Source organism: Balaenoptera acutorostrata, chromosome 1 (assembly GCF_949987535.1).
Source record: "Balaenoptera acutorostrata chromosome 1, mBalAcu1.1, whole genome shotgun sequence".
NCBI lineage: Eukaryota > Metazoa > Chordata > Mammalia > Artiodactyla > Balaenopteridae > Balaenoptera > Balaenoptera acutorostrata.
In genome coordinates this window covers 98,872,438-98,886,628 of record NC_080064.1, presented here as the reverse complement: position 1 = coordinate 98,886,628, position 14,191 = coordinate 98,872,438, and the positions used below count along the sequence as shown (strand labels likewise).

Below are 14,191 nucleotides of genomic sequence, written 5' to 3'. Positions count from 1 at the left end.
CAACAGTAATGACAGTATCTATTTCATCAGAGAGAATCGAAGGAGATCAGATGTATAAAATGCTCAACACAGCAGCTGGTATAATGGAAAGTGCTTCACAGGTCCTAGCTGATTGGTATTCTATTCCCAGTGCTAAGTTTATGCCCCTGGTTCACTGAGGTTCCTACTCATTCATTTGTCAATATCCTGAGCACCTAGTAGCTGCCAGGCATTGTGGTAGGAGATAGAAATGCAGAATGAAAAGGGGAGATCCCTGCCTTCCAGGAGCTCAAAGAATAACAGGGGAGGGATTATATAAACCCAGCATGGGACAGGGGCGGGTGGGGTCTGCAAATTTTTCTTCAAGGTTCTGTTTGAGAAGTGTCTGGAAGGAAAAGTGCCTGTTTTCTGGGTGGATGCACAGGAGAAGGGCTTTCCTAGCCAGAAAGGAGCATGTGCTTAGGGGAGAGGAAGTGAAAGAGCTCGCTCTGAGCCCCGGGACACGTGGCCCAGGGGCACTTATGGTTTCCTGATGAACCAGGCAACAGGAGACTGCAGGGGCTGGGAGACCCCATCACAGAGAGTCTCCAACGCCATTCCGAGGAGTCTGGACTTAATCGCGGGGGCAACATGGAGGCTGTAGAGGGACTTGCACCTGGGGCTGGGTTAGGAGGCTCAGAGGTGATGAGGGCAGTTCCCTGACTAAGAGTGGCTGTTGACTGGGGTTGGGGGATGGGGAAAGGGGACCATTCCTCTTGGTTTCTCTGTCCTCTTTCCCTGGCTGCCCTTTGGTGTTCGGTCTAGAATGAAAAGGACACTCAGGGCCCCATCTTACGCCAAAATGCTAAGTGGCTGTGAAAGCCTTCCTCCTCACCCCTCAGATCAGCCCCCTGAGTATCGATGGGGTCTGTCTACTCAGAAAATATAAAGGAAGGGCTTCCTTTATTCATAGAGAGGAAATGCCCCAGGTTTGTACAGAGGATTCTGGGAACAATTCCTGGGGAGGGGCTGGGGAGAGGTGGCTGGGTCGGTGGCCCCAAATGTGTCCCCTGTCTCTCCTTGTTCCTGTGTGTTACGGTCTCACAGGCTACCTTGTCCCCACCACGCTGCCCTTGTGACCGGTCCTGGAGCAAAACCCTTCTACTTAGTTTCTCTAACCCAGATGAGATGGGCTGATTCTGGAAGGACTCACCTGGGTCTTAAAGGAGGGGAAATAGGCTGCAATCTGAAAACATACACCAGTAAGGTTTCCAGCTCCAGCTGTCACTTCCATCCCTAACAGCTCGGCTCACTTCCGGTAGGATGGATCTGTGGTTCAGGGACTTTCCCTGGCCTCCACCTCCTTCTCCCTCCCCCGAGCTTCTGGCCCACAGCTGCACAAGGGCCACAGGCTTTTTTCTTTAAATGCAGGAACTGTCCACTGTCTGCCCAGCTCCCAAACACAGGGCAGCTGTCTGTGCCCCACTCTGCCATGAGCCCACTCGCTCTGTCCTCGGCCACCCCAGGCGGACCTGGGGTTACCAAACCCTCCAGGAAAAATGTTCCTTAGCTACACCATCACCACCGCCAGGCAACACGACTCATCCCTACCCCAGAGGGTCTTTCTCTCACATAAGGTTTTGGTGCTACTGGGTAGCTGAGGGTTGGGAGCTGGGGTACCTTGTTGGCAGTGAGTTACCAAGATTCAACAACTGCTTTATAGCGAGAAGGACTTGTTTTGGTCGCACGCAGCCTCCTAGAAATCGCTCTCTATGTCTTCCTTCTCCCGAGCAGAGATAAAGAGAGCAGCTGCAGTAAAGACATTTATGAGAGGTCACGTTGGAGGCTGGTGACAACTTTCATGTTCCCAAAGTGCAAGGATGTGGGCACGGCTAACACTGGAAAATGCTGGAGCGACAGAAATGCAGTTGGAGAGGACTGCCTCTTAATGTCTGGGGAGTTGGCTCAGCTCCCTGAGCAAGTCTAGCAGAGATGAGCAAGGTACACCAGACAGACTTGGGATGCGGCAGGGGTGGGGAGTGGGGGGGTAGGGGTGTCGACGGATGATGCCGAAGCAGAACAACTAAAGAAGACCCTGGCAGGCCCCATGCTGAGGCATCTCGCCAGTGCCCCAGTGAGAGGTGCTTGTTAGTAAACACCAGAACAGCACTCCTGTGATCGTCGAATTTTATTTTTTGGCTCTACAGAGATTGGTGCTTAGAAGTAAGTATTATCAACCCTTCAATCCACAGTGTGGGCTTAGGTCCAACTGTTCCTTTTGCTGTCTCTCTAAATAACCCCTTTTGGGCGGCACTGAGAAACACCTGAACCAGGTGGACTCCAAATAAAAATTGCATTCAAGTGTCTGATTCCCAGGAGTTCCCAGGTGAGCAACTTCAGGGAGAGGGTCTGATTTTCAGATAGATTGCTGTTCCTGCAGGGTAGGGGTGGGGCTTGGGGCCGGAGGGCAGGAGGTATGCTGTGTGATCATGTGTACATGTTGCCCTTTCCCTCCTTTCTGCATGGCTGGTCATCCCGTTGTCCCTCAAACAGATTTGACACAGGCTGGTTGCTAGTGTGAGGGCATGGTGGGTGTGTGGGCTGAGAAGGGAAGATGAGGGTCAGCAGATGTGATGCTTACGGGAGGTGCTGAAGTTTTTTTTCATCTGAACAGGGAATCTTAGTTTGTCTCTTTGGCAAAAAATCTTTGATACAAAGGCTGGGTTCCAGCTATGCCCCAGCAGAGTCAACTCATGTGACCGAATTCTCAGTCCTTACTGTTATGAGCTGTCTTAGTCCCTTTGGGCTGATATAACCGAATACCAAAGACTAAGTGACTTAGAAACAAGAGAGATTTATTTCCCACAGTTCTGGAGGCTGGGAAGTCCAAGATCAAGGCATCGGTAGAACCTGTGTCTGGTGAGAGCCAACTTCCTGGTACATAGATGGTGGAAGGGGCAAGGGAGCTCTGTGGGGTCTCTCTTATAAGGACACTAATCCCATTCATGAGGGCTCCACCCTCATGACCTAATAACCTCCTAAAGCCCCCACCTCCAACTACTTTGACTTGAGGGTCAGAATTCAACCTATGAGTTTTGGGGGGACACAGTCAGTCTATGGCATGTACTCTTTAGAAAGAGTACATTCTGGCTAAGTTTAGGAGCCTGCCACCAAAGTCTATTTCTTTCTCTTCTGTGTGTTCTGTTTGCCTCCTCATTGCTCGATCTTTCTGATAAGCTAGCAGAAAGCCAGAATATTACGTAGTCAGTGTTCCCAGCTCCTCTCTCACCCAGAGTGACATTCTTATCTAGTCCCTGAGTAAATGAATGCTGAGTCTTCTCCATGCCATGAACATGCCCCCACCCAGCCCCCATTCTTTCCATCTTCTTGCTGAGTGTTCCTGGCTCTGTGCTTCCTCTTGGCCCATCTCACTTCCTGAAACACCACTGAAGAACATTGTTTATCTTGATGGAGATTTAGTAGCCCTCCAGGGGCAGGGGAACTAAGAGCAGCATCATTTTCACTTTCAGCTCACGTAGAACTGTTCTCCAGTCTTCTGGGAGCCCAGGGGTGTACGGCCTGCATTGGGGCTGAAAGTGATGGCCCTGTAATGGACTGTCTCTAAGGAGAGGGGGAGAGGGGGTTCCACCAGAGAAGAGAAGGAATGGGCGAGTTGTGAGTTCTGAATTGTGGCTGCTGCACCTGGACCTCTGGCAAGATGTCTGGCAAGAGCTAGGCTGACTTGTCCACACGGATCTTGTTGGCACACATGTCACCTGGGAGGCTCCATTTGGAAAGCGAGATGCCTGTCAACAGCACTGCCGTGTCCTTGGCCAATGCTACCTACATCACTGTGGAGATTCTCATTGGGCTCTGTGCCATAGTGGGCAATGTGCTGGTCATCTGGGTGGTCAAACTGAACCCCAGCCTGCAGAACACCACCTTCTATTTCATTGTCTCCCTAGCCCTGGCTGACATTGCTGTCGGGGTGCTGGTCATGCCTTTGGCCATTGTCATCAGCCTGGGTGTCACAATCCACTTTTATAGCTGCCTTCTCATGACCTGCCTGCTGCTGATCTTCACCCACGCCTCCATCATGTCCTTGCTAGCCATTGCCGTGGACCGATACCTGCGGGTCAAGCTCACGGTCAGGTAACTTGCTTGGAGAGGGGTGGTGTGGGGCAGTGATAGAGGTGCCTGGGAAATGGGGCTAAAACCTCCAGATCTCACACTTTTTGAGTGGAAACAAATCCAAATTGGCCTCTTAGCTTGAAAGAGGTTCTCTTCACCATTTGGTGTGTGAGGGGTTTAACAACGATGAGGAGAAACTTGGGAACTAGAAACAGAGGAACACTCCAATCCCTCCCCACTGACTACAGGAGTATATGCTCAATACCCTGGCAGGCTAAAGATGAAAAAATTCGATGCATCTTTAATTAGTGAAAAATGCTCTTGACTTTTAGAAACGATAGAAACATACTAGATGATAACATAAGCAGAGAGAAAAGAAGGAGGTAAACTGATGTTTCTCTTCTTTGCAAATGTAGGCGATTTTAAAGTTATTTTAATTTTGCTTCCTCTTCCATGTTGAGAAGGGGACCAAAAAAGTTCTCCATTGCAGAAAGTAGTAACAACTTTTCATGTGACCATGTGAACAGAGCAGACTGCCAAATGAAGAAATCTAATTCCCCAGGTGTCCTGAATTACATTGGTATCTTGTTGCTCCTCTCTTCTCTTGGGGAAAGAGCATGGTGAGGGAGCTACAGACAACTTTTGATACAAACGAGCCTGGGTTCAAATCCCAGATCTTGAGGTCTGATCTTGGGCAAGTTATTTAGCTTTCTGCGTCTCAGTTCCTCGTCATAGTGTTAAGATGCTCTGAACTCAGATTCACCTCCATTCCATTTTAGCTCCAACACTTTTAGCTTCTACAAGTTGCTTAACTTGTCTGTTTCATTTTTTTCACCTATAAAATGGGGATGATAATTGCACCTTCCCCATAAGATCAAATGAGTTAATACACATAAAGCTCTTAGAAAAATACCCAGCACACAGTCTGTGCTCAGTAAATGGTAGCTGTAACTACTATGATTTTCACCATTACCATCAATGAAATGGAGATTGTCATAAAAATATCTCCAGTTTATCATGAGATTTTATTGAGAGAAAGTCTACTGAGTACATAGTCAGTACTTAACAAAATCTGCTTCCTTCTTATAGCCTGTGTAGAATGTTGTCAGGAAGAATGGTTTAAGGAGAAATGGTGACTTTTGATCGGATGAGTCTTTTAAGGTCCTGGAAGCACCTCAACATGACTTTTGCAACTCCATGAAAGTGGAGTCTAACTCAAACCCCAAGTGTGGTGCAAATAGAGAAGCAGGGGCAGACACAGGTAGGGGGTAAGTGTGGGACAGGCAGAGTCTAATTTATGGACAGCAGCACAACAGCCAAAAAACAAAACAAACAAACAAAAAAAACCAGTGCAGAGCACAGCAGGCAAACATGCTTTGAGCAGATTATTTCTCCCCAGGTAAGGCGATCCCAGGAGACTTTGATTGATAACTCTTACCTCCCAGGGACTGAAGAATTCTTGGGCTGGAAATGGAACTGTGAATGGGGGTACGCAAGCCCCTGACTCTAGGCAACGTACTCCTGCTGCTTTGGAGGTTGTACTTCTTTAGAAAAGTTCCCAGAGAACTTTGCTGGAGTTTTCTCTAGTCATTGTCTGCTCATCTTGTCTTCATATCCAGTAGAGTTTAGCTGAAATCACCATAGAATACCAACACCCTCCAGCTCCAACTCCCCCCACCTATTAGCAATTCCTGCTGTGAACTCACCAACTCTCTTCAATTCAAACAGATACAAGAGGGTCACCACTCAAAGAAGAATATGGTTGGCTCTGGGCCTTTGCTGGCTGGTGTCATTCCTGGTGGGATTGACTCCCATGTTTGGCTGGAACATGAAACTGAACTCAGAGTACCACAAAAATCTCACCTTCCTTTCCTGCCAATTCCGTTCCGTCGTGAGGATGGACTACATGGTCTACTTCAGCTTCTTCACTTGGATTTTCATTCCCCTGGTTGTCATGTGTGCCATCTACCTTGACATCTTCTATGTCATCCGGAACAAACTCAATCAGAACTTTTCTAACTCCAAAGAGACAGGTGCATTTTATGGACGGGAGTTCAAGACAGCCAAGTCTCTGTTTCTGGTTCTTTTCTTGTTTGCTTTGTCCTGGCTGCCTTTATCCGTCATCAATTGTATCATCTACTTTAATGGTGAAGTACCACAAGTTGTGCTGTACTTGGGCATCCTGCTGTCCCATGCTAACTCCATGATGAACCCTATCGTCTATGCTTATAAAATAAAGAAGTTCAAGGAAACCTATCTCTTGATCCTCAAAGCCTATGTGATCTGCCAGCCCTCTAATTCCTTGGACTCAAGCACTGAGCAGACTTCTGAGTAGCTATCCATGAAAGATGACTCTCCGTCCCATTGACCTTCAGATTCAGCATGGACAAACACTTGAGGGCCTATCCACCTGGGCCATGGGCTCTCACATGTTTGATTTCTTCCAGTGATGTGGGAAGCATTTGGCTGGCTGCCTCCAATTGTATCTTCCCTACTACCCTCTTTCTCTAATTCAATTTTTTTCTTGTCCTTCTTTTCTAATTCAATTTTCTGGGTGTCTGACTTGAGGACAATGTTCTATTGTTACTACTGCCTGTGTTCCTCCTTCCCAAACAGAAGTCATGTAACCTGAAGGATGCCTCATTGGCTTACTGACCAAAGGATCCCAACTGGGCTGGACGCGTACATAATGGTGACTCAGTTCTACTCCATTATGGAATTAAGCAGAGAACCCTGCTCTCAGCAGATGCCTGGAGGATGGATGGAATGCAAGGAGTGAACTGAGTTTAAGAGGGACTTAACTTGCTAGATTCACCTGTAAATGTATTTGAGTAAATAAAAGATAATAACTAATTGTTGTGTAGCTCTTTGCTGAGGGCCAGGGTCACTTGGAGCTTGAAGACCCAGCTGGCTGCTCCTGGCACTCAGCCTGCTTCTACCTGATGCCATGTGGCATGTTTGCCTATGTAAATTCTAGGACCCTCACCCCTGGCCCCAGAACACCCTGCTCCTTTTTCCAGGGCTGATCAGAGCATTTGTCAACTTTATGAACCATTCATCAAGTGTTAGAGAAGAAATAATTCTTAGAGCTGAGTCTTAATCATCTCCTCTGGTATTTTATTATTTAATAGGAATAGCGGGAGTGGGGCAAAAAGAGACACCAGATAGTTATTATTTGTTGAGCACTTTCTATGTACTATTTTGCATGCATTCTCTCTTTTGGTCCTGACAGTCTTTTAGGTACCACCGTTATTACCATCTCTATTTTGCAGAAGAGAAAACTGAGGCACAGAGGTTTTAAGTAACTTGTCCACAATCACACAGTTAACAAGTATGAGAGCCAGGATTTCAAGGCAGTCCTGCCTTATGGGAGAACCCAAGATTCTTGCTACCTATCCCTAGACATGCAGAGTGACTTGTAATTTCTACAAAGTCCAAACTCTTAAGTTCACCTTATGTACAATTAACAGAATCATGGGTACAAACTATGATTTGTATACTCAAGGACTTCTGGGTTTTTTGCCTTAACTGCTGTTGCCAATTGGGACACCAGACAGGGATGGCGTTCTAGTCAAGTCATTCGGGCATTGAGTGTGGCTCTGGAAGTTCGAGGTGGCATCTCTGATTGGGCTATCCAAACTTGCAGCTGTGGACTCTCACTCCCAAGACAATAAATATATTAACTTGATGAGAGTAGCAGGATGGGGATTTCAGTTAAACCACATCAAAGAGGATAAGTGTACTGAAAATGTTTTCCTTATTAGTTCTTAGCCAATCTTGAAAGGTTATCCTGCCCCTAATCTTAGACCAGAGCCTGATAACCCTATTTATCTTGTTAACATTTCACTTCAGGGAAATGTCCTCGTGTCTTCTCTTGTCAGCCCAGGAATAATCAACACTATGTGAGATGTTGAAAAACTCGCACATAGCATTTTCTACTAATGCCAAACTGAGTGCGTCACCCCGCCCACCCACTTCCTGACGCCATTCACAATCTTATGTTAGAGGCAGAGGACTGCAACACACCCCCGCCCCCCATTCCTAGGGGTCCCTGGACATGGGAGGGGACTTTTGTCCTGACAAATTCCCCATCAACATTTTGGGGGATCTTTTTTCTTTCAAAAGACAGGCCTCCCCCACCTCCAATTTTTTCGTAATGGTATCCCCTCTTTTGATTTCAGCATTTTCCCCCAAATTAATTTTTGTGTTTAGTTAAAATGCCCCTCCAGGATGAGGCCCTGGGTCTACTCTGGGGCATTGGGTGCTCCTGGCACACTGTTCTGTCCAGGACTCACCTTTGCCCAGTTGGAGACTTGAGGGAAGTGCTGGTTGGTTCTTGGCCTCTAACCCAGTTTCTATAGCAACATTTGGCATGTGCCCTTTTAGGAAACTTGATTTAAAGGGACCGCTTGCCTCACAAGAAAACAGCGGTCTGTCCTGAGTCATTTGGTGTCATCAGACAAGCTGTAGCTCCTGAGTTTCAGAAAAACTTTTTTTTTCTCCCTTTCTCCTCCTCCCCTACTTCTCTCTCTTTTCCTTTCTGACAGTCACTGCTTAGCAAACCCACTGAAGGCTTGTAGGAAGTTGTATTTTGGGGGCTTGGGAGTCAATGAGAATCTCTTGAGCTAAGGGGCTCCACCAGCCCAGAAGAGGCCCTTACAGTGAAATGTCTTTTGGCGTGAACTCAAAAAAGATGAACCAAGACTCACTGGTGAGGAGTTGGGCTGGAAGTGACGAGATCTACCCTGGTTTCAGGTTTAGAGATTAATGTCACTGGAGTTTCCCTGAGTCTGTCTCCTGGCTAGCTCCCTTCAGCTAAACATTGTCAAAGGTGGCTGTTGGGCTTTCATTTTAAAGGAATAAGGTAAAAAGACCACCCAGACAAAACTGAGGTTTGCTTCCTTCTTCCTCCTCCATACAGATTCGCTGGAACAAAGGTAGATGCTGAGTAGCTGGGCTTATTTACTCAATTTTTAAAATCAAATCAACAATAGAAATAAGTGAAGACCAGCCAAATGAGAACAAACAAACCCTATTTATTCTGAGCTTTCTATAGCAAAGGAGTCAGCCACTGCCCCTTGCTTTTTGGCAGAGACTTAAAGGCAGGCAGAAGAGCGGGATACTTTTATAGTGGAAAAAAGAAGGCTTCAGGTGCACCCCGACTGGAGACCGTTGGCCTGGGGAGGCTGTAGGCAGGCCGACTAGAAGTGGGGCATCCTGTGTGATGGGTTAGGGGGCATATTTGACTTTCTCTGGTTGGTTCCTAGATGGAAGCAGGACAAAAATTAGGGAAGCTGTCAGTTATTCATCAAGTCCTGGCCATTCAGGGCCAATTGTTACAGGGATTATTGTTTGGCTTTCTGGATTGTTACTAGGAATAATGGTCTGACTTCCTATAAGTCTGGTTTATATCAGGCTGGCTTCCTGGGCCAGTTACTATAGATAAGGGGCTGGTTTCCTGGGCTGGTAGTGGACCAGAGTTCTATTTTTATATATGGTCTGGTCATGGTCCGTTTGTATCTTCAGTTTCTTACAACTAAATTCACATTTTCTAGAGAAACTCTGCCCTTAGATACTATACTGGGTACAATGGGAATGAGAAAAATTAGGCTGCATCTTGCCCCAACCACTCGGATGACTGGCATAATGTAAAATCTCAACTCTAAAGTTCTCTACAGTGTTGCGATATTGTTACTATTGGGGAAGCAGAATTGAGCGATGGAAAGAACAATGTTTTCTTTCAGATTTAGCATCAGCTCATGGCGGCTGTACTAGCTGTGTGAACTTAAATTTAGCAGTTACTTAAACTGAGCCTCAATTTTTCTCATCTGTAAAATGGGAGACTAGTAACACCTGTGTCAAAGTTTTGTTTTGTTTGTTTTTTGCTTTTTACTTTTTATTATGAAAAATTTCAAACACACAAAAGTGGAGAGATTAGAATAACTAAGGCTCATATACCTATTATCCTGCTTTAATAATGATCAACTTACAGCCAACCTTGTTTCATTAATGACCCCACCAACTTGCCTTACCCTGATTATCTTGAAATTTTGCACATCAAATTATTTCATCTGTAAACATTTTAGTTTGTAGTTCTAAAAGATATTTTAAAAACTTGGTTTATCCTTATTACCCATTTACCTTTTTATTTACACATCAAATAGAGTGAAAATTAATTCTACCCTTAAGAGGGAGCAACAGAATTAATAACACCAGATAATACTCAGAACGCAAATAGACACACCTGTTTAATCTCTGTAACTCTGAGCCTGTCATTTGCTTTAGAATGTTACTTTTTCAGGTCTTGGGCATTTTCCTGATATCTGTGCATAATCTCCTTCTGTCGGTACTTTCTTCAGTTTCACGGTGTGCCATCTCTGAGCAATACTGAGTGTTTGTTTTACATGCAGCTTTCTCAGCAATAGGGATTACTTAAAAAAAAAAAATAACAGAATAACTGAGGCAGAAGAACAGATAAGTGACCAGGAAGACACAATGGTGGAATTCACTGCTGTGAAACAGAATAAAGAAAAAAGAATGAAAAGAAATGAAGACAGCCTAAGAGACCTCTGGGACAAAATTAAACACAACAACATTTGCATTATAGGGGTCCCAGAAGGAGAAGAGAGAGAGAAAGGACCAGAGGAAATATTTGAAGAGATTATAGTTGAAAACTTCCCTAACATGGGAAAGGAAATAGCCACCCAAGTCCAGGAAGCACAGTGACTCCCATACAGGATAAACCCAAGGAGAAACATGCCGAGACACAGAGCAATCAAATTGGCAAAAATTAAAGACAAAGAAAAATTATTGAAAGCAGCAAGGGAAAAATGACAAATAACATACAAGGGAACTCCCATAAGGTTAACAGCTGACTTCTCAGCAGAAACTCTACAAGCCAGAAGGGAGTAGCATGATATACTTAAAGTGATGAAAGGGAAGAACCTACAACCAAGATTACTCTACCCGGCAAGGATCTCATTCAGATTCGATGGAGAAATCAAAAGCTTCATAGACAAGCAAAAGCTAAGAGAATTCAGCACCACCAAACCAGCTCTACAACAAATGCTAAAGGAACATCTCTAAGTGGGAGACACAAGAGAAGAAAAGGACCTACAAAAACAAACCCAAAACAATTAAGAAGATGGTCATAGGAACATACATATCAATAATTACCTTAAATGTGAATGGATTAAATGCTCCAACCAAAAGACACAGGCTTGCTGAATGGATACAAAAACAAGGCCCATATATATGCTGTCTACAAGAGACCCACTTCAGACCTAGGGACACATACAGACTGAAAGTGAGGGGATGGAAAAAGATATTCCATGCAAATGGAAATCAAAAGAAAGCTGGAGTAGCTATACTCATGTCAGATAAAATAGACTTTAAAATAAAGAATGTTACAAGAGACAAGGAAGGACACTACATAATGATCAAGGGATCAATCCAAGAAGAAGATATAACAATTATAAATATATATGCCCCCAACATAGGAGCACCTCAATAAATAAGGCAACTGCTAACAGCTATAAAAGAGAAAATCGACAGTAACACAATAATAGTAGGGGACTTTAACACCTCACTTACACCAATGGACAGATCATCCAAAATGACAATAAATAAGGAAACACAAGCTTTAAATGACACACTAGACCAGATAGATTTAATTGATATTTATAGGACATTCCATCCAAAAACAGCAGATTACACTTTCTTCTCAAGTGTGCACGGAACATTCTCCAGGATAGATCACATCTTGGGTCACAAATCAAGCCTCAGTAAATTTAAGAAAATTGAAATCATATCAAGCATCTTTTCTGACCACAATGCTATGAGATTAGAAATCAATTACAGGGGAAAAAACGTAAAAAACAAAAACACATGGAGGCTAAACAATATGTTACTAAATAACCAAGAGATCACGAAGAAATCCAAGAGGAAATCAAAAAATACCTAGAGACAAATGACAATGAAAACACGATGATCCAAAACCTATGGGATACAGCAAAAGCTGTTCTAAGAGGGAAGCTTATAGCTATACAAGCCTACCTCAAGAAATAAGAAAAATTTCAAGTAAACAATCTAACCTTACACCCAAAGGAACTAGAGAAAGAAGAACAAACAAAACCCAAAGTTAGCAGAAGGAAAGAAATCATAAAGATCAGAGCAGAAATAAAGGAAATAGAAACAAAGAAAGCAATAGCAAAGATCAATAAAACTAAAAGCTGGTTCTTTGAGAAGATAAACACAATTGATAAACTATTAGCCAGGCTCATCAAGAAAAAGAGGGAGATAACTCAAATCAATAAAATTAGAAATGAAAAAGGAGAAGTTACAACAGACACTGCAGAAATACAAAGCATTCTAAGAGACTACTACAAGCAACTCTATGCCAATAAAATGGACAACCTGGAAGAACTGGACAAATTCTTAGAAAGGTATAACCTTCCATGACCGAACCAGGAAGAAACAGAAAATATGAACAGACCAATCACAAATAATGAAATTGAAACTGTGATTAAAAATCTTCCAACGAACAAAAGTCCAGGATCAGCTGGCTTCACAGGTGAATTCTATCAAACATTTAGAGAAGAGCTAACACCCATCCTTCTCAAACTCTTCCAAAAAATTGCAGAGGAAGGAACACTTCCAAACTCATTCTATGAGGCCACCATCACCCTGATACCAAAACCAGACAAAGATACTACAAAAAAAGAAAATTACAGACCAATATCACTGATGAATATACATGCAAAAATCCTCAATAAAATACTAGCAAAGAGAATCCAACAACACATTAAAAGGATCATGCACCACGATCAAGCGGGGTTTATCCCAGGGATGCAAGGATTCTTCAATATACACAAATCAATCAATGTGATACACCATAGTAATAAATTGAAGGATAAAAACCATATGATCATCTCAATAGATGCAGAAAAAGCTTTTGACAAAATTCAACACCCATTTATGATAAAAACTCTCCAGAAAGTGGGCAGAGAGGGAACCTACCTCAACATAATAAAGGCCATATATGACAAACCCACAGCAAACATCATTCTCAATGGTGAAAAACTGAAAGCATTTCCTCTAAGATCAGGAACAAGACAAGGATGTCCACTCTCACCACTATTATTCAACATAGGTTTGGAAGTCCTAGCCACGGCAATCAGAGAAGAAAAAGAAATAAAAGGAATACAAATTGGAAAAGAAGAAGTAAAACTGTCACTGTTTGCAGATGACATGATACTATACATAGAGAATCCTAAAAATGCCACCAGAAAACTACTAGAGCTAATCAATGAATTTGGTAAAGTTGCAGGATACAAAATTAATGTGCAGAAATCTCTTGCATTCCTATACACTAATGATGAAAAATCTGAAAGAGAAATTATGGAAACACTCCCATTTACCATTGCAACAAAATGAATAAAATACCTAGGAATAAACCTACCTAGGGAGACAAAAGACCTGTATGCAGAAAACTATAAGACACTGATGAAAGAAATTGAAGATGATACCAACAGATGGAGAGATATACCATGTTCTTGGATTGGAAGAATCAACATTGTGAAAATGACTATACTACCCAAAGCAATCTACAGATTCAATGCAATCCCTATCAAATTACCAATGGCATTTTTTACAGAACTAGAACAAATCATCTTAAAATTTGTATGGAGACACAAAAGACCCCGAACAGCCAAAGCAGTCTTGAGGGAAAAACACGGAGCTGGAGGAATCAGACTCCCTGACTTCAGACTATACTACAAAGCTACAGTAATCAAGACAATATGGTACTGGCACAAAAACAGAAACATAGATCAACAGAACAAGATAGAAAGCCCAGAGTTAAACCCACGCATCTATGGTCAACTAATCTATGACAAAGGAGACAAAGATATACAATGGAGAAAAGACAGTCTCTTCAATAAGTGGTGCTGGGAAAACTGGACAGCTACATTTAAAAGAATGAAATCAGAACACTCCGTAAAACCATACACAAAAATAAACTCAAAATGGATTTGAGACCTAAATATAAGATCGGACACTATAAAACTCTTAGAGAAAAACATAGGAAGAACATTCTTTGACA

At 43.4% G+C, this 14,191-nt stretch overlaps 1 protein-coding gene across 1 annotated transcript; it reads left to right on the top strand.

Annotated features, from left to right (window-relative positions):
• Nucleotides 1-3,760: 3,760 nt before the first annotated feature.
• On the top strand, nt 3,761-6,862 carry ADORA3 (adenosine A3 receptor). The gene is made up of 2 exons (XM_007169405.2): nt 3,761-4,110; nt 5,818-6,862. The coding sequence occupies exons 1-2, from the start codon at nt 3,761-3,763 to the stop codon at nt 6,422-6,424; spliced, it is 957 nt and encodes a 318-aa protein (XP_007169467.2). The 3' UTR covers nt 6,425-6,862.
• The last annotated feature ends 7,329 nt before the right edge of the window (nt 6,863-14,191 follow it).